This window comes from Lepisma saccharinum, chromosome 24 (assembly GCF_977018435.1).
Source record: "Lepisma saccharinum chromosome 24, izLepSacc3.1, whole genome shotgun sequence".
NCBI classification, from domain to species: Eukaryota; Metazoa; Arthropoda; class Insecta; order Zygentoma; family Lepismatidae; genus Lepisma; species Lepisma saccharinum.
In genome coordinates, this window is record NC_139252.1 from 47,055,251 (window position 1) to 47,079,860 (window position 24,610).

General features: G+C 39.0%; 1 protein-coding gene across 2 annotated transcripts; it reads left to right on the forward strand.

The window, feature by feature from the left end:
* Positions 1 to 406: 406 nt before the first annotated feature.
* On the forward strand, positions 407 to 21,715 carry LOC145978005 (suppressor of cytokine signaling 2-like). Of its 2 annotated transcripts, none has more exons than XM_083110377.1 (2): positions 407 to 1,012; positions 18,162 to 19,248. In XM_083110377.1, the coding sequence occupies exon 2, from the start codon at positions 18,258 to 18,260 to the stop codon at positions 19,095 to 19,097; it is 840 nt and encodes a 279-aa protein (XP_082966503.1). In that variant the 5' UTR covers positions 407 to 1,012; positions 18,162 to 18,257; the 3' UTR covers positions 19,098 to 19,248. The 2 variants fall into 2 exon arrangements, with proteins under 2 accessions (XP_082966503.1, XP_082966502.1); XM_083110376.1 differs by lacking the exon at positions 407 to 1,012 and adding an exon at positions 12,044 to 12,210 and having other exon boundaries at positions 18,162 to 21,715.
* Positions 21,716 to 24,610: the final 2,895 nt, after the last annotated feature.

The window sequence follows — 24,610 nt, forward strand, 5'->3', positions numbered from 1 at the left end:
CTTCTCCGAGCGGCCGATTTCAGAGACAAGGGAATTAATATTTGACAACGTTGCCTTGTCGAGACATGACGTCACGCGGGGAAGGGAAGAGAGGGGAAGGGCTTTCCATATTTGGAACGTGAACGTTGGCAGTGTGGTTCCCATTGAAAGAGTAGTGATACTGCTCTAGTCAAGTTGATAATTTACAGCGTTGCTCCACTAGATAAATATATTGATTTTTGTCTCATAACTATTATATTGTTGCTTACGTGTAACGTAATTAAGGCTTTAAAAGGTTGTTATATGACGAAGTGGCAGTTTGAATTTTGTAAGAGCTATTTGTAGTCCTTGCACAGTTCGCAACTTGACTAACGAAGTACCAAGGCATTGGCCTCGAAATCCACATTCTACGAACTCCTGTCGGGCGATTTCTATGGAAGTGCTCGAAACTTGTTTGGAATTCCGGGAATGATATAGCCTCGCCACGCGGAATGTACTCACTAGGGGACCGGAATCGTGTCCAGACTGGAGCGTATTCTGCGAGTGAAGCGCCAATGTTGATTTGTGGCGAGTGGAGCTAACACCTCCAGAATCTTCGGGGTGCGAAAACATTGCAGGGAAAGGGAAGAGACAGCCCAGTATTGAACGAAACGTCCTGACGCAACGGCGCTTCCACGGAATTGAGGACACAGCAGCCGTCAAACACTGCCGCGCGTTTATTCTTAGAACCCAGCCGCTCGTTATGCATATTGACGTGAGGGAAATGGAAGTTCGTGTGCGCTCTAGATAGCATTCGCATTTTGTGACTGCAAGTCCATACTTCGCTAGTAACGTTGTTGTAGTGTGTGTTTTATATATTTTCGTAATTGTTAAGAAGCGAATTCTGAAAGGAAGAAAGTGATAATAGTGTGTTTCCCCCCAAGAAAAGAACAGTGCTGATGTTAACGTAAATGTTCTGGTCGCATCATAAAGCGTGGACAACGAGTGAATGTGTGGAATCCTGGATTTTGTTAGAGAATTCTGTGTTTCAAGGGTAAGTAAAGCGTGCTTCTTTCACTTTTGCCAGTATATCTAGTGAGAAATTGGTGTCAACAAAAATTAGCCTGTTGCGAAGAACTAATCACGTTTCCCTTTACTTCTAAGCAGTTGTGTAGGGCAAAAACTGCAGTGCAGTTTACGCCAACATAAGAATTCATTTGGCATCTAAGATTTCGCTTGACGTAACCTACCTTACATACTATAGAATTCTTTATTTACGACTTTAGTTTTAACAATTGACAGCAGAATATACTAAACCAGCGCCACCTGTGAGCAGGTTCGAAAGAATTTACTATAAATGCAGACGATTTAATTGTTTCACGAGTACTATATTTTTTTGTCAACTTCACGAATTGACCATTATCAATAATTTTGGTCTTATTTCCTGAGTATGGACAGTTGAGTAAATCTCAAAGAAACTGCAACAAATGAAGCTCATCTGCCCGAGGCGAGAAAAAAGTCGCCATCTTTGATAAACCAGCTGCAGTCTTTGAACTGTGCAAGGTAAAAAGTCGTTATGTCTGATCGGTGGAGATTCCTTCCGCTCGATATTTTGGTAGGGGAAAGTTCCACGAAAGTAGTATATTTTGCTGGTGTCATTTTTATTTACTGCGCTTCCGCTATTCATACTTTTATTTACTTCGTCCCTGGCTTGCTGCTTCCAATGTCTTTCCTTTCCCCGCTGCCCGAGGCATCGGCAGTGTGGTGTTGAAAGCCCCTTCACGTTCTTGGAAAAAGTCGAGGGGAGGGAGGGTTCGGACTCCCGCAACAATTCGTGGAATTACGGTCTTGAACCGCTCACCTGTCGACCGAGCAAGCAACGAAAGAACTGCCGGTAGACACGAAAGCATTAATTTCCTCTCTCCCCCTTTTTTTCTCTTTCCAGGCAAACCATGAAACAATAGTCACGTAACGCTGAAGAAACTATGCATTCTTTACTTTATTGCTGCGTTGAATTAACTTAAATTCTGGTATGCGGTCTTTTGTTAATGGTGTAGAAATATTGACCGTACGAAGTGAAATAGCCGTCTATATTGGGTACTATTTATGAAAATAACAGCCTCGGTTCACTGAACTTTTTAAAGGACCCCCCTACCACACACGCACACCCTTACCTGCATGTACTAATTTTACAGTTAGGGGAAATTGTCTTTGTCATAATTATTGTTAAAGCTCACTCTAAAATACCTGTAACTTATATTCCTTTTAGCAGACAAGCCAAATGATAAACATGAAAAGACAATACGCAATATAAGTTGCTTTTTTTTTTCAGGATAGGGTGTAAGTAGTAGGTATTTAAGTGTATTTTTCAATAAGCCCATAACAAATTATGCTGACTACATTGTTGTGGGATAGACAATTAGTCTTCAGCAACATATTATAATACCTGTATAACACACTTCTGCGGCTGGTCAGTTGTCTGCCGGATCTCACATAGCCTATACATGCTCTTGCAAAATAAAATCACCCTAGAATTCCATTCCCCATTAACCAAATGTCCCATCGAAACTGTTCATGGCTCTCCAAGACATCACCCACCTAAACGATAAGTTTGTAACACATTAACGAAAAGAAATTTCATAATTGATGTCTTCAATTGAATATCTGCAGAATACGTAGCGTTTGTGCCAGAAACAGTGCATAAAATGCAATGCCTATGCAGATTTTGTGTAGTAGGAACGTTATAATTGCATTCACTTAATAAGTAAATCAAGAAAACGGAACGATTTATCATGCAATTTCATGCTTAGGGATCACAGATTAATGCCGACAAACTGAACTTTCTACAATAAAGCATATTGTGTCAGAAAGCTGTAGCTAGTAGAGACGTTACAGTATCAATGATAAATGTATTACATTTTTGCAGAACTCTATACCAGAGCCTATTTTAAGTATACTTTTGATTCTCAACAAAAAGTAGTTAAAATGTAGGAAGAAAAATGTTTCACACAATAAATACAGAAGAATTGAACACATTGTCAGATAAAGTCTTACTTTTTTTGCCTGCATGGATAAAAATAGATTTTTCTGAATGACATACAATACAATTCAGAAATATTCAATTCAGTACAATTGCTTGTCATTGATAATTTTAGTCAAGTGTGTCTTTTTATCTCTTGTTCAAAGGCAAAACTAGCTTTTTATGTTTAAGAATTGAAGGAACTGTGGCCCTTGAATAACAATAGATGCCGATACTGAGCAATAAGAGGAAATCACTTGACTTGACAGCAATTGTTTTCATAGCAAAAGCGTGAAGTTTTTAAAACTTTTAAGAAAGGCAATAGAGTAACACTGTAATCTATATTTTAGTACTTGTTTCGTGGAATAAATTTCAATATAATTTGGGTAGCTAATTCTTGCAAAGCGATTTCGACTTTACTTAACACTATATTGAGATGTGGACATGGGTCAGTCATCAATAGTAGGTCTATTCGCTTTTCGTAATTTGTTGAGGACAAGGGGACAGTCTGCTTGTTTTCCCAAAGCACACTACTGGAGGGCGTGTCTAGAAACATGAGGAGTTTACAGTGAGTTAGTTGGGCAAGAAGTTGTCAGTTGGTTTTAGAGGAGCGCGCTCTTGCACATGCAAAGCACTTGATCTGAAAATGTTGGGAAGTAATTACTTGCACCCAAAATTCTAATTATTATAAATAATGGATTTGGGTTCCCTGGAAATATTTGTTCAATGTATTTTCTATGTAATTCGCCAGTTTGACTTTCATTTCAACTTGTAGAGCATAAAGAAAACTTCATTACGCATTATGCCACTTGAAATTTATTCAATAACAGAATCTCTTTCGGCAGTATTTATTTATTCGATTGATTTGCTTTATTTGACCACTTTTCTGCCACTTTCGGCTAATCGCGAAGATGAGGATGAATGGTGATGAAGGGACAATCGCAAACATATAGGAACGACACAATACGAGCTCCACGGAGAATTTACTGGCTGCAGGGTCAGGCGCCACACCCTCGTCAGTCTGTCCAGGGTGCCCTACGTGGAAGGGAGATTGACGTTTGGGTGTGTGTAGGAAGGGTCACACCTTTTATTTATTCGGTAGTGTACATACACACTTGTATGAAACCATAGAACTTGTACGACACCAAACGTTTATTGCTAATCCCTCGTGAAAAGATAAATAAGGATTCTAAAAAGAATATGAAATTTTGTTTTTGACGCTTTTACAAATTTTAAGTACACTTTATGCTGAGATAGGCTAATCGGGATTGGACCTGTAATTTTAAAGTTTTACAACGCTCAGTACGAACGTTTTAGATTACACAATTTTTGTTTATTTATCAGCATTGTGTTTAACCAAAGAAGTGAATTTTGACAAGACCAACACCGATATTTGGAACAAATGATATGAAAGATGTAGGTAAATATCGATACATTATGCAATGCCTATTTATCACATGATTTAGAAGCTAGTAGAGTTCTGAGAGCTGCTTAAAGAAAGTGACATGTTCCAATCACTTATGTACAAAAGTAACCTTTGTAGGTGGACAGAAAATCGCATATACTTAGTACAGGGTTATTTAAAAAAGAAAGCAGATTTCAAATGTTTATTTCTCACGAACTATAAAAGATAAATCACGTGCCATACATCAATGGCTAGAGGAAGGTTCAAGGTGTTATAAACCTGCCTATTAGTTCCTTTCGATACACATGGAATTGTTGTAGCTACCAATGCAATAACTAGGGAGCAGTTAATTCGTGTGTGGCAAGAAATGGAGTACCGTTTTCATGTTTGTCGAGCAACATATGGTGCTCATGTTGAGTGCATACATTAAAACTTTCAACAATAAAACTTTGAACATTCCTCTATTTATTAATGTATGGCACGTGTTTCTATCTTTTATAGTTCGTGTAAACATTTGAAATCTGCTCTTTCTTTTTGAATAACCCTGTATTTTTAGTCGTTTTGCCACTGAATTGATTGATGTGCTTTTTGTGCCACTTTTGGCTAATTTGCGAAGATGGGGATGGATGAGTGATGTTATGATGAAATTGATGAATGGACACTCACAAGCATCCATGCCCAGGCCGGGATTCGAACCAGAGACCCATGGCGTCGTAGCGCGATCTGTTAAGACATTTTGCCCGTCGATTATTACGCTCTGATCTAATGGATCAATTATCGTTACTTTTTAAAAAGTAATACGTTCCCATTACTTACAATTACTCACGTAATTTCAGTAAGTAACCTACCATAATTACCCAATTTAGTGAAGTAAGGTAACGTAATTGTTATTTTTTAATACGTAACGTAATTAGTTACTTTTTAAAAAGTGTGTTCTAATTGCAGTTACGTTTAAAATGTATCCCGTTACAATTAGGTACTGACAATTTTAGTTACTCGACACTACCCTAATTACCGAAAAAGGAACGTTACGCTGTAGCAAATCTACCACATGCGTCGCCATCAAATTGCTTATGCACGTAGTGTGTTGATTGGGGAGGTGGTTGCGACGGCTGAAATCGGAAGTTTGTCGTCCGATCTTCCCGAGGGAGGGAGCGCATTTTGCGGTCGGCATGTCACACACGCGCAAGTGTGCCTGTCCTCTTCTGGGATGCCGTCACTTGTTGGCGTACGCCATTCATTTTTCATCTGCAAACCCTTCCGTCCTCTCGTTCTGGCATGGTGCCAAATTGTGGTCGCGCTGTCTTCGGGCAATTGTCGTACCGTACTTATGAAGTTGTGCACTTTTCGTCAATCATCGTGTCAATATGCAACCAGCAGTTACCTGAACAATTAATCTACTCGTAAAGTTTGATTGTTTTGAGCCCACTTTATGCAACGATAGGCTAATCGAGACTTGACCTGCAGTTTAAATCCGAACCCACTGTGGGTCTCCAAAGGATATCGAATCAGGCAGGCCCTTTTGGTTACAAGAAGTTACCACTACGTCATCGGGGAGGCCCCACTTTCTTAAGAAGTAACTAATTAGTTACTCATTTTGAAATGAAACCAAAATGTTCTAGGTTATCAGTAGCTCGCAGAATTCGTTGTATGTCTACAACGAGAACTATCTTCTTTACTGACGACCATATGGTATTAACATTAATTTTTACTATGTACTTAATGTGAAAATATAGTAGTGAGAAAATTTATGTAGACCCATACAATTGCAAAGTCCATATCGCAAAACATTTGCTCGCGAAAAGTGTCTGTAGGATAGGAATATATATATATATATATATGCTAGGCTAGGCTATCTGCGAAGCCGGAAGTCTAGAGAATAAAATACAGGAGAAAAATCGATCAGAAATTGTAAATAATATTATTCATATCAGTGAGATGAGAGTTGGTAACCTGATTTCCTATGAGTTGGTAAATTTATTTCTATTCATAGCCTAGGACCACGTGACATAGCCCAGATCTTGGACTCAGTATACGCAACTGATATATAATATATATTTTATATAATATATATTTTAACAATCCATAATTTTGTTTATCACTGTTGAAACGTATATGATAGGTACACACACTTGATTTTACTTAATATTTACGTCGCGAATTACAACGAACATTTCGTTTTGTACGGAATTTCGTTTGCTGAAATTATTTATTGTTATTATTTTTGCATATCTACTTCAGTTGCAGTATGAACATAAATACAAACTATATTGGCAGAAATAAGAGTTAATTTAAGTAGTGCTGGCAATCATTCTTTTCTTGAACACTACACACATATGCCAGGTGTACTGAATATTTAATATCATTATTGTATTGATGGATCGTAACGTTTATATGAGTCGGTACATCACTTGTAAAAGAATTCTACTTTCAACAATTCCAATTAATCTCCGTCAGGAATATAAAACAATCTCCAAGAAACAAACAATGGTGTCAATGGCAGTGTTAAAAATCACAAGTAATAAAGTTGTTTTTCCCATAAATACATGCATCGGGTCATGATGTGTAAGTTGTGGTCTTCTGGACGCTTTTTCTTTCTAATCTGTTTCATCTTTCTCTATTCCTTTCTTCATCGTTACTAATATTCCGCCCGTTTTCATATCTGTTTGACGTGACATAGATACTTGGCGTCAAGTAGCGACAGATGATTATGAAGGCGACCACCAATGTTCCCAAGCTCAGCTTGAAATAGCGCCCCCTCTGCCTGCAAACGGCATTTCTTTTTCGAATTTGGCATTCGGTCTGGATTCTTCCGTGGCGCCGGTCGGCTATATTTAATTTTGGCAACTTAATCCACTCTCTTTTGATCTTATTTTAAGACTTTCGAGTAAACCGCTGTGTCTGTCTGTGAGAGTGTGTGTTTTAATGCTTCTGGCAAGTTTTGCTCACTAGCAAGGTCACAGCTGTGTAACACCATGCATCTGACGCGAAAGCAACAACGACGTTCAATTTACTGTACTTTTCATGTTAATCGCAACGGATGAATGATGATTAGCTGTAGCCATCCTCTGTGGCGGAGTGGTTAGCAGCAAGTTTCAAATTTCGACTTCTCATTTTCTATTTTTCACCTAAACTGAATCCAGTTGTCTTAATGAGGGAGCATACAGTATTTGATACCAGATGGTTAAACAAAGGTGTGCATTCATTTACGTTTGGACAGCCAATTTTATACTTTGCAAATTAGTACTGACTGCGAGTGTAACTGAAAATTTGCGAGAGCATCCACGAAGAATATATTACCCTGGATTCGAATCCAGGAACTCTAACTTTCCAGCAGCAACCATTTTGTGTTCCACACGCTCTCAAAAACTGAAGTATGACACATCGGCAGTTTTTAAAATAAAGAATCGTTATGCTAACCGAAAGTTCTCACATCACAAGACACGTTTCGATGCACAAGAAATAAATATTTTAAATGAATTCAGATTGTGTTCTGTTTTTGTGTGGTCCGAAATTGGCGGAAATTATCATTTGGACCTTTTTAGCGTTACACGTGGTTCCCATGTTGAATCTTTATAATGTGAGTCATGTGAGTAAAACTTCCAGAGTTCTTCTTTACATTGATGCCTTGTCTGATTTTCTATCATAAATAGTAATGTCATAATAACTGTTAAAGTTGCACCATTCATTTTGAATTTTGCACATACTGCCAAGGTATACATTTTTTACACATGTTTTAGAAAAATATATACATGTTGAATATTTATTATTTTCAGAACAAAATCCCCTCCCCTCAAAATTTTGATGGCGCGGTGTACGCCATTCCGCTGCCCTAGGTCAATGTCCTCTTATGCAATAGCAACTCGATCCCATGTTTGGTGTAGTGTTAACATCTTGTTGGCACAGTGTTGCAAAAGCTGATGTGTACTGTACTTTTTACCATCTGCTTCTTTACAGAGCCTTTTCTTATCATGCTTATAGTGTTATAAGAAATTCTGTGAGAAAATAGAACAATGCTGCTATGTTCTAGGGGGAAGGAGGAATCACAGACCATGTTGCAATGCAGTGTAATGGCGCAATTAGGGATTTCTTTCCTAAACTGCAATGCAAATCCATTGTTGCTTTACGTAACCAAATTCACCTTGAACGTCAGTTAGATAACATGAATATTCTTATATTGTCTCATAGACACGTGTTCTCAAGCGTAAAATCGGTTGTACAGAGAAATATTACAGCGAATTCTTTTCTTTTAATAAAAAGTCGAAAGATTGTTTAGTGTGGCTCACGGTTTTGTATTCCTTTATTCTCGTTGGACATTTCCCGAAAATCTAAAGTCATTTCTCAGAAGACACACTTCTAGTATACCGGGCAGCCAGAATTACAAATAATCACGTTAATTGTACAAATAATCACGTTAAGTGATTTAGCTGAGTTATTAATTAGAAAGACATTTGTTAGTGGCTGGAAGTTGCGAGAAAATAATCTCTCGTTTATTGCAAGGTAAAGGCAAATCCATAACCAATTGGAGCAGTTTACGTCATTATTACAACCCATCATGGAAGTACAGCGCCACATTTCAACCTGGTGGCGCAAAATTGAACTATTTTTTTATCGCCATCCTCTTCCCTATGGTCTGCATAGTGGATTCACCAAATTTCAGAGTTCTGCGATGCCTCAATCAGGCTACAGAGGGCTCTGAGTTGGGTAACTTTAATTCTGATCGCCTGGTATTATCTGTAGGTTGTAGGTGAATGTCCCAGTAGCGTACTCTGTCCAAGTGTTACAATATATAGATTTATTTATAATGGAATTTGCAACCCAGAAATGTCAGCGACTGCTGGACAAGGCAGCGGATTTATCGTTTTCCTGCAGTTATAAAATACATAATCGCTTGGCTTTTTCTTAGTAATAATGTTGCAGTAATAACTACTTCATTTTGGTGTAAATGTACCAAGACTGAAATTTTGGGTTTTAAGTGGGTGACGTCACGATAAATGTTCTCGTTAGGTTAGACATGTTAGGTTTAGTGCTCTTGGCATAAGTACTGCAATTTTTCGGGGCTTGGCCAGTAATGTATTATTTATGCTATGAGCACTAAATCTAACATGCCTAACCTAACAACTAGAACATTTTATAGTGACGTCAGTAGATGTGGTGTGATATAAGTGAGACACCCAATGCATACATAGTATACCCGGGACATGATTGAGGCTCTAACGCCACAGCCGGTATAATCCTTAGTAGGGTCGTGTTGTATCCTTATGTGTGCTGAGTGCCCCTTTCCAGCCTCAGCTTTTAGTAAAGGTATGGAAATATTAGTCCTCAGACGTGTTGGGTTTTAATTATGGTAAGAGACTTGTCCCCATATAATGTGAGGGTTGCAAATAGGGTAAAAGTACTGATGCAACCTAATTTTTAATTCAATCAGTCAAGTCTCCTAAGTTTATTAATAACTGTAGAGAAACCGAAGCGTGTCGAATATATATATATATATATATATATATATATATGCGTAAGTCATAAGTCATGGCAACTATTTTTTTCTCACAAACAGGGGACAACACTAAAAATCTTTACATGTACGTTTGAAAGTGTATGGAATGTACAGTCATGGACACTGCCGGGTTCTGACGATTCCGGTGAAAGTCAATGTATTTCAATATAACCCGGCAGTGTCCGTGACTGTACCTTCGAATGAAGCCAACAGATGAAGTCTGGATGCAGGAGACTGTCGTAGGGAAGAGGCAGAACACAGGATATTGGACAACAGTGTTTTATTACGAGGCTGATCGGCAGTTGACACTCTGCCCATTTTGAAGGCCTCCACCCGCCTCGTCACTGTTCGATAGGGCATGGCATGCATACTCAGAGCTTCCCGTAGCTCTGTATAGCGTCCCCAAACATTTCTGCAACGTACGAACGTTGCTCCTGTTCATGACCTTCATTTTAGAACGCTGTCACTCACCGACTGAACTTCGGTGCGTGCTTACTACCCCACCGTTGTTCACATACACCATCTGGTGGATTCTTTCGAAAGTACATTCCATGCACTTTCAAACGTATATCTTAGATTTTTCGTATTGTCCCCTGGTCGCGAGCCCGACCCTGTGGCCGAGTGGTTAGCACATCGCGCTGCGACGCCAAGGGTCCCGGGTTCGAATCCCGGTCGGGTATGGTTGTTTGTGAATGTCCATTTTCATCCATTTCATCACTCATCCCCATCTTCGCAAATTAGCCAAGAGGCACAAAACGCGAAGTAAAATAAACTAAATCAATCAATCAAATCCCCTGTTCGCGAGAAAAAAAATAGTTGCCATGACTTATGACTTAACCCACGTGTGTGTGTGTGTGTATATATATATATATATATATATATATATATATATATATATATATATATATATATATATATATATGCATATGCATTTATTCTGTGGTCGAAGTGGGAGGCTGCGGGGGATGCTCCCCATTAAAAAAAATCATAGAGCATCCCCCCCACTTGCCCACAAACTCTATACCAAACACCCCCAGCTAGAAATTTTCACTTCGAGCATGTATATAGTTTATGAAATTCAAGTGGTGTTGTACTCCTAAGGTTGACAGTAGATGGATACAACCAATGAGAGTTATGGCTGAGGGGAAATCGGTCCAACTAGCAAATTTACGGCAAGTGTCGACTTGCCTACTAATTTGTGATCAATATTTACACACCTAATTTTTAACATAAAATCGTATTTACAAAAAATGCAGTCGCCAGAAATTTTTGTATGGTGCCAGGCCGCGGTTAATTTGTTATTATTATATCCTTGGGGATAGTCTTCTACTCGAACCACTTCATAATAATAAAATAATAAATACCCGACACTGTTTTCTTTACATTTTACTTTTCATACACCTCAATCGAGAAAACTTTGAAAGGGAAAAATTCTAGGCCTGAAGTTTACGTTTACTCACAAAAAATCTTATTTTTGCAATTTTGAAAATCCACGGCACCATTTATTCTTTGGATGAAGTAGTACAATAAGAAAACCTTAATTTATGACATGGTGATATATTTTTTCGATGAATTTTTTTTTTTTAGTTTTGTTTTTCTGTTGAAACACTAACTAAATTATATTTGGTATCCACCAGAAATAATAAACCTTTTGCTTTTTATCATTTGAAATTAGAAATGTTCCACCTCCCCCACGATGTTCATACGCGAGAGAAAATGCTTTTGGTATAGAACTCAAACAATACGAAAGCAAGCAGCAATTAATGAGAAATGGCTAAATATCGAACACAGGGTTATTTTTAGCATTATTAAGAAATTTCTGTTAATCATACGAAACGTGTAAAGTTCACAACTCTTTCCTGCTGCAATGTAATTTCCTGGGAGAATTTTTATCTGCTCACACATGCTGCGAATGTAATATCTTCATTGCCATGGCGTTAGCAGTTAAGTGGAACGATGATATGACAAGAGATGTGAAGAATATTCCTGGAAATCCTCTCCTTGACGGTCGAGATAAAGTTTACATTCTCGTTGAAAGCGGGGGGAGGAAGGAATACGCGCTGGCTTGATCCCGCGAAGTGGGAGGGGAAGAGAGAAGTGGAGGGGGGTGACGTAGTAAGCGGAGGTGGCAGGGCTTGCTGTGGTAGTTTCGCCAGTAGAGGCGCTACGGTCGGTCGCAATCGCCAAAGTGTTTCTATAACTTCAGTCTTCATATCACGTTTGCCGGTTGTGTGTGAAGTTGCCTATGCGTGCCTTAACGCCGCGGTTCATTGTGATAGTGTGTTCATGTGTGAATGGACAGTGTCTTGGATATTAACATAACAATATACACAGGTTAGTCACGGCTTAGGTGTATTTCCAATTCTCGAGTTGCACCGTTTTATTGTACCGAGGTGTAAACGGAATTTTTACCCGCCGAAGCAAGTTGATCTAAACGAGTGCAAGGAGGTTTTTTTGAAATCTGATTATACATCGTATATGCTGTCTAAAACATTCAAACCAATCTTGTAATTTACAGTATTTTGGATTTTTTTTAGTGCAAACGTTCATTCACTAGCGAAAGGTTCGTGTGGTGTACTTTTCACTTATTTTTTTTTAACTCTACAATAACCAAACGTAGTATTTCAGATAAAAGTAACACAATTTTCAGCATTGGCTCTTAACCATCTATCTGATTTTACACATAGGTTTATAGTGACATAAAGATGTCCTTTATCATGATTTTTCGCGCGTTTAGATACAATCAAGTATAACTCGCAACTTACGGTGGTCATTTTTGTAAGCTTGTAATACATATAGGCTAATAGAAATGCCAAGTATGTCTCAAATACTTTCAAACTTAGAATATATTCCTTCTTATTCCATTAAATATGTCCCAGACGAACATTGAAGGTCGTAAGAATGTCGAATCAGTCCTCTTTTTATATTACAGAACTCTGTGTATAGGTATAGATGACATAAAGTTGCTTAAAAATATGTTCACGACCCAAATTATATGCTCTTAATTCTACTTTATCGATTGTAAATAGGGTTAATGCACTAAACGTGCCCATGTACCGAAAATGTTTGTTGAAAATCCAAGTCACGTATTTCAACAACTGTAGTTAGAAAATAATTTCGAAAGAGAGCGGTACAAGTTTTATGCATTAGTACAAAAGGGAAACATTGTCATGGTTTTGACCAACACTTACGTAGATTACTTACGACAAATATAACTGCTGCAAATGTTACAATATGCTTTTAGATTCAATTCTCAATCAGGCATGTTTTTACGTGGAGAATTTATTTCCATCGCACAGTCGACAGGATAGATAATAATATGATTTTTTTTCTCAAACGTGTTTTTTTTAATGGAATTGTGCCGAAGCTGATGTCCCATTCTAGAGTTTGTTTCAATTCTCGAACCTCTTATCGACTTAAAAAATGACTGTCGTGATGAACTGTCTTATTGTTACAGTCAACTGTACTTTGGCTTGAAGGGGGAACAGCTTCGAGCGTGCGAGATCGTGGATAGGGTAGGTCATGCTTTCAAGGTTGCGTTGGCCTAGAATTCTATACTTAGATCAACACTACTGATTGAGGACCATGTCTCGTAAATACTTTCATGTCCCGAGGTTTCCTGCGAATGCGTTTTATCAACATGTCGGCCCGTGGTGTTGATAATATTTGTGTTTTTATAACAGCTGTTTTTTTTTTGTCCATGGTTCTAACCTTGTAATGAAGGTCTTCCGGGTTTGGTTCGGGGATTCGTGCGAGACTTATTGTAGGCCATATTGTTGTAGAGCTGCTGATAATGTTGAAGAAAATAGTCGACTTTTGGCTTGGGCCACTAAATGCAAAGTTGCCTCATACATAGAAAATGAACTCTGACTTATTAGAGATGTCCTTAAACTTATAGATATTTCGTATGCACTAATCTGTGGAGACTGCACATATTTCAAATGCCCACACTAGATTAGTAAATGTGAGGGGTTAACGTGACGTATACAGTGTAGTTTTTTGGCTTCAGTGTTATTTGTTGTATCCGAGTGACAGCCTTCAGCAGTATTTTTTGTGCTGTTTTCACTGTGTGGTCATTCCTTTTTTTAAAAAAAAAAAACCTGCAAGTGCTTAATATTTTTCTTTTTTACACTGCTTGTAAGTTAGATTACATGTGTGTCTAAACATAATACGTCGAGTTTCATCCACTTTTGGTATGAAGTTGCTCAACATTACAATATAAACGACCTTAAATATTCAGTGTTATTCTTTATGAATCTGGTGAAAATAACCCAATCTGCTATTCTCTCACCACCTGATGACAGGTTAATTGCGATGACAAAGATGTAACATATGTTGATAAAATAGAAAGAAAACAACGCTGTGAATCATCCATGCCTAATCCAGGATTCAGACCTGGGACGCTACGATAACCATCTCGATATGATTTGTGACAAAGGAGAAACAAGACCATAGACACGGTTTTGGCAATGGCACCCGAGTGTCTCCTCGGGGAAAGTACACAAGGATTCCATTCTCTTTGTGCCCCGTTCCAGATTTCTCCCCCCGATAAGTGTGCCCTCGGCTGCACCTCTGCTGTCAGTCTTACAGTCAAAGGCTTTCACAATGCACAATGGGCCCCCAAGTTCGCGCTGCTGGGAGCTAAAATCCTTTCTTGCCAAGTCAAGCTTTTCCATCCAAAGCTGAGGTTTCCATTGTTCTCTTTTCCTGGAACTAGCTTCCACATCTCAACAGCGGGAAGGGGGCAATGGTTGGGGGAATTGTAGAAACTTCTCTAACAGGTGATTAGATGCCTGACATTATTTATGGAGTTGAGATAGAAAGTATTGGGAGGCCCTTGAGGTTCGTCATCTTTACTTTAGTTTTGGTTTTAACTTTCGCAATATAGATAGACCTCTCCGGTGGCATAGTGGTAACGACGTCGATTTGTAGTCAAGGGGTCCTGGGTTCGACACCCAGTGGAGGCACATTGCGGTTCGGATTCCACTTTAAACTGTAGGCCCAGTCCCGATGTGTTCTTTGTGTTTCTTCATCAGTTTTATCATATCATTACTCTTCATCTTAGTGAAAAGTAACAGAAAAGCAAAGTAAAACAAATCAAATCAGTCATGTTGGTGTTTCCCCCTTCCACACACTAAGTATGGGTGTTTGACACTTCAGCGTTGGTCAGCGTATGTCCAACAACACCAATCAATGGTCATTTACTCTTGTGCCAAGGTAGGAGGTTTGGTGTTCATTAACAATCACTGTATGAGCGGAAACGTGTTTCCTGTTTATTTCCTGCTCAATGAATGACTTGCTCGATATCCTTGAGGTTAGCACCCGGTATTGCTTTTGCAGTGGCTGATTCAAGGTTCAATCTCCGTGAAGACCCGTCATTTCGATTCTGCCATTAGGATTCAACGTGAGGGTCTACGACGACACTTCGGCAAAGACTGGTCTTCTCATTGTTACTACATCACGGAGGTTAGTTCAAAGTTTATGTCGAGAGTTCCCGGGTTCGAGTCCCGGCATGGGCGTTATTTACTCCCCCATCGTCGCGATCAGTCAAAAGTGGATGAAAACCGACGCTAAAGAACACAAATACGAATGTAGATTTCTTGGTACCAAAATCTGGATTTCAAATTTGTCACTTCTTGTTTCACTATATTGTAGTTATGCAGTCTCCCGGATTCGAACTTAAACCCCCTTATGCAGCACATTACGATCAGTACTAGGTTTATATCGATAATTAGGATGGAGGAGTCCTTTTTTTAAAAAAAAAACGTGAGGAAGTACTCCTTTTATTGTAATTATTTTTTAAAAAACACAAATCTACGATAAAAAATGGCCCATTCACCGTAGCAGGATATGACGTCACTTCATTAACGTCACCTAAAAATAATGGGTCGGATGCCCTTACGTGCTGATAATGAATATCTAGCTTGTTATCGCCTCTTTACATGCCTCATGCACTTATTCAAGTTCGTTGTCAGCACTTTGACGCTTCCTAGAAAACGAACATCACGTGGTGCTGAGATCGAGGTCTCGAGTAGGTTCATCTGGCAAAGCGGAGAAAACTCGAGTTCTAAGTATGGTGGCCCAGTTTAAACGTTGGTCAAATAACTTGACTGTTTATGCTCGCTTCTAACTGCTCTTCCACGTGCGTGTCTAAGCGGAAGTATTGCTTGCAAGGTCCTGACTTTATTGTCTTTTTTACAAGAAGGTACATACAGCTTGTTTTTTTGTAGCGAAGCGTAGGTTGTGAGTTTGCATTTGCGAACGAAGAGAACTTTCGCAAGAATTCTCATGTTGCATAAACAGACTAGAGGCCTGTGCGAGGCTTCAGCGATTCCAAGAATGAAAATCAATGTTTGCAACTGTGACAGCTGAAAACTTGCGATTCTTCATGGCGCGTCTGCAATTATACATATATTTTTGTTGGCGTCGGTTGGGTTTGGCTTCGCCTTTGTGCATTGTGTGGGCCAGATTTTTCTTTTGTAGTCTGTGCACAGGTTCAGTTGTGCTGTGTATTTGTACGGAAATTGACCGACTTGTGATAAATACGTTAACCGTAGGAAGTCATGATTCGAACCAAGTTTGTGCAGCGGGATGCACAAGTATGGCTCGGCAAGTTGTTTACGACTATTTTCATTCATTTTCTCTTGCATTGTACGTGATTTTAAGGGCTTTTTTTTTACACATGCAGGTACAGAAGTCATCATATTATTTGGATTTTTGTTTCAATTCTTGAAGCTCTCGTTGCATAAAACATAGTGATGGACAGTTTACTTATACAATGTACTTATGTTTGTAGTGGTGATGTTTAAATGTTTAGGAATCAGAGGTGTATATTTAAGCAATGGGTACTTGATAAAATCCTCACTACATCTATTGTAGATATACCGGTAATAGAATAGCAGTGTTATAAAGAAACATAGCCTAGAAATATATCTCGTATACACTAGTTAAATTGTTCATAATTATTATATGACGGCTGACGCATATTTTCGATTTGAGTTCTTGACGTTTTAGAAGGGCTTCGTGCCTAATTTTTAACCTAACCTAGCGAGATGCACTATGCATATTTTATATGCAATTCCTTAAGCACATTCCCGGCACAGGCTGTCGACACGTATACAAGATACAAGGAAAAGTATTCGGAACGCGAGATTCCAAGAATAGAAAATTGCAACCTATTGTTCAGGGTAATCATTCGCCAGCTGAAATGCCAGTTATTATATTTCTTTTCTCGTAGTGAAATTGGGCTCGGAAACAATCGCAGATACAGACGTGTGTTTTATGTGATATTACTTCCTGGTAACTGGCAATACTGCTGGTGGCCTTTTCAAGCGCTCTGCTGTCTTGGTTACGCCTGCACGTTCCGTTCCTGGATTTTACATTATATGCATTTCTGCATCTGGTCTTTGTCAGAATAATGAGATGCGTTGCTTAATTGCTTTTACGTATTATTCCGTTAACTGTGTGTGTCTTAACCTTGCTCTTTTCAAACATTGTAGCCCAACAGCTAAAGTTCCATCGGTTTTCCTTTTGCCAGAATGTAGATGGCTTGATTGATTTGGTTTGCTGCCACTTTTGGCTAATCATGAGGATGAGGGGATATGATGAAATTGATGAAGGGGCACTCACAATGAACACTCATGTCCAGGCCGGGATTCGAACCCGGGACCTCTGGATTCATAGCGCGTTGTGTTAACCACTCCGCCACGGAGGCTGACGGAATGTAGATGACATACATTACACTTGTTCCCTGCTACTGTATTTAGAGATTGAATAGTGCTTTGAAAGTTGCTACGTTTTAACTGCATAGAGGCGAATTTCTCAGCCTCATCGTCGCGATTAACTAATATTGGCAATAAAGTGACATGTAATTACAGATACAAATCAGGATTTACCTCAGTGTCTTTATTCTTAGTCTTCTATTTATTCTATTGTCTCTTATATAGTTTCAATTTTAGTGTTTGGTCACATTATTTTCCGAACATCTCCAGCTAACTAGTGAGCCTATTAACTGGTAGAGCGTAAGCTAGAAGGTTAATGATTGGTGCTGGGGTGAGATGACGTCAGCGGCTCGTTTGTTGATTGGTGGTTTCGGCAGTTATGACTTTTTCTCAAGTTGTAAATGCAGAACAGCCAGATATATTACGGAATTAATATCACTATCAGGAATGAAGTAGTATTTATCTGATAATGAATATTTCTTGTGTGATGCCAATATGTTATGCTTAACGTACTTCATGTTGGATTTAACAGAAGGTTTATTTGTCTTCTTTTGTCCATTTCAGGTCTAAAACTGGGAGCTTCATCAGTTCAGTACCTTCAGCCCGCCCCTGGCGGCACTTCGGAGAAGCTGCAAGTGGTAGTAAAAGTGGCATGGCGCCATGTTGACTTGCCCCAACTGTCTACATGTGTTCAGCCAGCAGGCGACCCCATGTTGCGAACCACTTCTCCTGTCAGCAACTGTCCGCTTGCCGCCAAGTCCGGTCCCAACAACATGCACCGTCGAGGTCACCACGACGACCGCGTCCGGGGGAGGCCAGTGCGTGAGGGTGCTCGCCGGTTGCGGTGGAGGCCTCGTGAGGACGAACCAGGAAGTTTGGGAGGAGGCCAAGTCCCCGCAGCCGTCCCCCAGTGTGCCCCTGACCTTCGTTCTCCCGGGACCAGCATGGGTGAACCCCCCTTCCATCCAGCCGGACATGGACTTGAGCCGGCTCGCAGGGACTATGAAATCCCTCCGGACGTCCGGTTGGTACTACGAAGGCCTCTCGTGGCAGGAATCTGTGGGTATGCTCAAGTCTACGGCCCCCGGGACCTTCCTGGTGAGGGACTCGTCCGATCCGAGGTTCCTGTTCTCCCTGAGTGTCCAAACGGAGCGGGGACCGACCAGTGTCCGGCTCCACTACGTGTCCGGACAGTTCAGATTGGACGCGGAGCAGAGACTGGCCCCGTTGATGCCCCTCTTCGATTGTGTGGTGTCCATGGTCGAGCATTATGTGCGCGCTTGCAAAGGTCTCAAGAAAAAGGACCAAGTTTGGGTGGATGCACGGGGGAACATGTACTCTCACATACTACTCAGTCGCCCCTTGTACAAAAATGTCCCTTCGTTGCAGCACCTGTCTCGCCTCGTGATAAACAGGCACTTGACCCCCGGCGGTGTGTCGAAGCTACCCCTTCCGAACTCTATCGATGGCTACCTCAGGGACTATCCTTACACGCAGTGATGGTGGAAAGTGCGAATTGTGCAAATAAATGTTTCTCGGAAGAGACCGTGCTTCGAAGAACGCTTTTGAGGTTTCTGTGCTGCGTTGCCGCTTGTGCAAGTGTGTTGGAACAGCAGGTGCGAACTGTGCACGCGCACGCTCCTCGGCCGTACCTGCGTTGGCGTCACGATGTGGCAACGTCGAGCGCTTAGGTGGGCGAAGAACAAAACCGGAACCGATTGGTGCTTGTCACGTGACGTCAGGATCCTAGGGCATCGCTTCATCCAGACGTTATGGCTCTTCCTGGAACAGCTGGTTAGCGTGTGACGTCATCTAGTGGTTTGCGTGTGTGCCGTTGCGCATTTGTTTACCAAGTGCCCGTCGAAATAGTGGAATTATCATGGAGCACGGTGTATTGTTTCTCTTCCTCTGTACAAGCTGCCATTTTGCTGTTTTTTTCTTTCCGACTGCAAGTAGTCAGTTGTCTCTCTGAAAGAAAAAGGGTACACCAGGTTTTGTGTGCTCTTTAACTGCTGGGCCTTCAAACATGCCTTTCTTTTTTTATTCTTCTGGTTGAGTTGCACGGCAATGTTTTCTTTCCAAGAAGTTCGTGAAAGCATGTTCCCCCTTCCAGTACCACGTACAGGAAAAGAGAAAATACCACAAGAGAAGGATTCGAAAGACAGAGAATGCTTAGCACTAGCTGCAACTCAATTAGGACTGCAAAAGACTTAATTTATTTCCACTTCTCTTAGATTGTAAGGAAAAAGTGCCTAATCCGACTGATAACCAATGGATCAGTCAAAGACAGCCGTACATATGTGTGTGAATTTCGTATTCAGTATATACAGTGCCGTTTACCTTTCACCCAGGATGCATTCATTCTTGTTTCTTCCAATTGTAATTATTGCTTTATTAAAGCGAGACGCAGACTGGTCGTAATTGTAGAAAGCTAGTTTTTTCCCCTTGTATTGTTTCCTCTTTACCGATGTACAAGAATTCAGTGGCCTTTGATTTTCCTAAATGCACATACATGTCCTGCATTTTTGGGGTCTGTTTAGAACTAAATAGCAGGGCCTGAGGATCCTAAAATGACAAGTCAGTATTGATTCGATTCTAGCAAGGTTTGGCTTGATGTACGCCTACATACTTGTCCATATTTTCAAGGAAAGCAAATTTGAAAAACATGATGTAATTCTGTCTGAACGGCATATGTTTTACCATTGTATGCAAGAAAAGACGTTTGTTAATTACTGTTTAACACTTTGCCAAGAATAAACAAGACTATGCATCACATTGTACAAAAGCAATGCTAAAAATGACATCAACTGTAATGTAATTTTACTTGTATTTATTTTGACTAGCAGAGTGCTGTTAATTCCCCAACAAGATGCATTTATTTGGTTTCAAGCTTAAGACGTGTAATTTCTTCTTTGTCTCTCTGCAATCAAACGGCCAGGTCATGAGATTTCAATACGAATACAGCTTTTTTTTGTAAATTTTGCCCATGAACACTGATGTAAGCCCGTCCATAGACATTATTTGCATAATATTAATCTGAGTGCCTGTAAAATTTAAGTCAGTTGCAGTTTGCGTGTACTTGGACATTCGTGTCGAGAGTTCGTATGTATATACGACTTTGCGTGCCTGTGTTCGAATGGAAGGATTAGGTGGGGGAACTCTGTTTGACGTCACGTTCTGCTGTAGTTTTCGGAAATATCCGCAAGATGTTGCCCGTCTCGTTCCAAGAATCAAGGCGCTGTTGCCATATTTCGTTACATTTCCCCCCTTCAGTTAAGTACCGGTAGATATAATGCCCATTCAAAAAGAGTTTGTTCAAAATGCAAGTAGGATTTTCTTTTTTAAAAGAATATGTCGGATTCTTGTAGTTTACACTAAAAATCGCAGGAAGTAAGCTGTAATCTATAAATATTGGCAGTGATTTTGCACTCAATTATAATTCTAAGGAGAAAACAACACATTAGAAATGATTGAGCGTAAAATGTTTTTCTTCATGTGTAGGACACCCTTTCCATAGAGCACGATTTGGCAACCGCAGTAGCATATATTTTCCTCATAACCTTGTATAAATTGTACTGGTTTACCAAAATCTTTGTAAAACAGGTACATTTGATTCATTTCAACCATTGAAAATTTGTCACAAACTAGATACTCGTGTCCTGTAATAATATCTATGGACTACATTTGGAACGAGATTAGCTTATGTTGAAGGAGGATGAATTGCGTTTTGAAAAACTAGGTGATGGTGTTAATACGTGGTCAGCTCACGTAAAAATTTCACTTCAGACAATCAATCCTTTCGTTTCTTTATAATTTCAATTGCTATGAAGTAGTTGTTTTTAGCTGATTTTCTCTTGTATTTTTTTGTTCTACAAAAAATAGTAAGAAATTTATCATCTGCGAAATTTTTACATTGTATGCTGAAACTAGTTTTTATTGGTAGTGTTTTATTTTAAGAGAGACTGATTGGATAATTCCAAATAGTGAGTATAAAAATGGCTCAGACATATCGTCATAACTGTTGCTTTGTATGTATATGTTTCATGTTTTTCTTTAATAATGAAAAAGAAAAATGTTTTATATTGAAAAAGATGCAGATAAGTTATTAAACTATTTATTAAGTGAACACAATGTCTTTTCTTTGACAGTTGTAATTTAAGTATATGTTAGTATCAACCTTTATGTAATGTTTTTTATCAATGGGTATAGTAACTGTCTTAAGGTTCTGCTAACCTTGAACTAATGCCAGAAATAGGGCTGGTATTGTAAATTTTGAAAAATTATATCTGTTTAGAATTTCTTCCGTGAGAATGTTCATGTGTATTACATTCGATTTTGTGTGTAATACACACATACAAATAAATATCTATACAACAAATGCAAGCCACATGATTTCCGAGGATTCTCTAGCAGAAATTCCGAACAGATGTACTTTTTCCAGTATTAGCACTGTTTTTAGAGGCACGTGGCATTTTCTAAAATATATTTGCAAGGACAACTCCTAGTTCCAGATAAGGCAACTCAAGTGATAGTAACACTCATTCCATCTACAACATTCCAAGTAATTTGGCTTTAATTATATGCAGAGTTTTTGTTGATGGCTGAAATAAAATGCAAATATACGAGGCATATTATCCATCACCATCTCGACACACTTGTTGTGTTACTCTGCTTTGGCGATTTTGTTTTGAGTCTTGAACATTGCATTACGTAAAGGGAAGTGAATTAACATGGTGATGGGCAATTTGCCTGGTGATATACACCCTACTCGAAAAACAAACACATGTCTATATTGAAAGAGCACAGAACTTTCATGCTATTTGAGTTGAACACCTAACGGCAAAAGAAATGGTATGCGAATTGTTCATCACCATATTCCACAATGTGATAACCATGAATTGAAACTAAAATATCAATAAGCAGAGAAATACATCTGCTTCGCATCAACAGAATTCCATTCTTCAAAATAATACAGGATATAGAATAGAAAATAATATAAATAGCGATGAACACTTTGCCTATTGTTATCTTTTGCCTTTGACTGTACCAATAGCACTAGCGTCCAGAAAAGTGCCACCTTTCTCACTACTCTCTGAAAAATGCATGTCAGTAATTTCAAATTAAAGCAGTGAGGGAGGGAAACTCAACGTTCTGAGAAAAAAATGCCTTGCTAGTCTCTGGAAGAAATTCTACATACGTTTCTGTCTAGCACAGGTGTGTCCATATATTTTTTCACCTGTTTAGACAATGCGAGGCAGAAGAAAGAAAGTTATCGATAAACCAAAGAATGATCTGTTATACCAGTATCAGTACAAGTCATTCCAGTTCAAATTATCAAGACCTATATACTTTGTGTCCATGTGTAGTAGCAGAGAAAATCTTTCAGAAATTCTAGTTTTCAAACATGGTATTATTATGTTTTACGTGTATAGTCATTGGCAAAAATGTTTTGCAGATACAAAACGAAGTCCTGGTTGTTACATTTGATCTACAATGGATATATAAAAAACATGTATTGGTCTGGATGAGCTTGATTGTTTATTAAGGGTGACCACGGTTAGCAGCACACTTTTGCCCATGAGTACATGGAATTTTGGTAGAAGAAGAATTCATACATTATGGTTTAATTATCAATTATTAATGAGAGGGAAGGTCCAAGAACGCAGACACTACGTTACAGTTCTGAAAGGAAGTAGTGTCTTTGAGAGAAAGCTAACAGAATAATTTTAATAAGTTACATATAACCAATTATGGATAACCAGGAGAAAACAACTTGTAAGATGAGGGTACTTCTAAAATTCCTTTCTTTTGTTCATGTGTTGTTCTTTCATGCAAAATTTCTTGGCATATGCATATAAAGTCGTCAATGATGTAATTTCCATTTAATTTCTTATTTAGCGTCGCTTTTATGCTACCCTTGTCTAATCGCGACGATGAAGTTGAGTGATGATATGATGAAACTGATGAAGGGACATTCGTAAACAGGGTCGTAGCTAAGTTGATCAGTTGGGGGGGGGGGTGGAATGTCAGAATTGTCTCCATCAAACCATTAAGAAAATTGCCAACTTAGCATTTTAGAATCCTGCAGGACTTTTAATTAAAACACGCTGTGTATATATATATGTAGAAGGTACAAGGAGTCAGAGGCGCAAACACAAATTTTTGTTCGCGAGGCTAAGTATCCATTGTCGTTCCCAGAAATTTTTATTGGAGGTCAGCCCAATGATAAAATTTTAATAATAATGATAACTATTAGTAGTAGAAGTATGCGTATGATTATTATTATATAAATAAATATAATATATAAAAATAAATAAAATATATTGAAATTACGTCTCTAACATGGAAGTATCCAATCTTTTCCAAAGGGAGGTAAGTAATATGTAGTTCTGCCATTTTCCGATGATGGAAATGTCCCAAGAATTCAGCTGTGCTGGATAATCATTCATGTGGTGGATCGAGTCGAAAATTCTTCACTAGCATGTAATAATAATAGTGATAATGAAAAGAAATTTCTAATAAATTGGGTTATTAGTTTATAATAATAATAATAAACATACGCATACTACTACTAATAGTTATCATTATTATTAAAATTTTATCATTGGGCTGACCTCCAATAAAAATTTATGGGAACGAGAAATAAGGTAAATACTTAGCCTCCCGGACAAAAATTTGTGGTTGCGCCTCTGACTCCTTGTACCTTCTACATATATATACAGCGTGTTTTAAAAGTCCTGCAGTATTCTAAAATGCTAAGCATAATGTTGGCAATTTTCTTAATGGTTTGATAGAGAAAATTCTGATATTTGCCCCCCCCCCAAAAACTGATAAACATAACTATGTCCCTGTTTGCGAATGTCCCTTCATCATCATCATCATTACTCAACTTCATCGTCGCGAAAGAGTAGCTTGCTTTTTTTTTACTTCTATGTTTGCTCCCGTAGAATTGATTTCCGTCCAATGTTGGGACAGGGCTATGCCCCTCTGCCCCCTTGTGGTTGCGCCACTGC

Excerpts from the sequence above, each read along its gene's own strand:
- LOC145978005 (XM_083110376.1), top strand. The coding sequence starts at position 12,171 with ATGGACAGTGTCTTGGATATTAACATAACAATATACACAG. Across the intron at positions 12,211-18,161 it reads TAACATAACAATATACACAG|GTCTAAAACTGGGAGCTTCA; the intron begins GTTAGTCACGGC and ends TGTCCATTTCAG.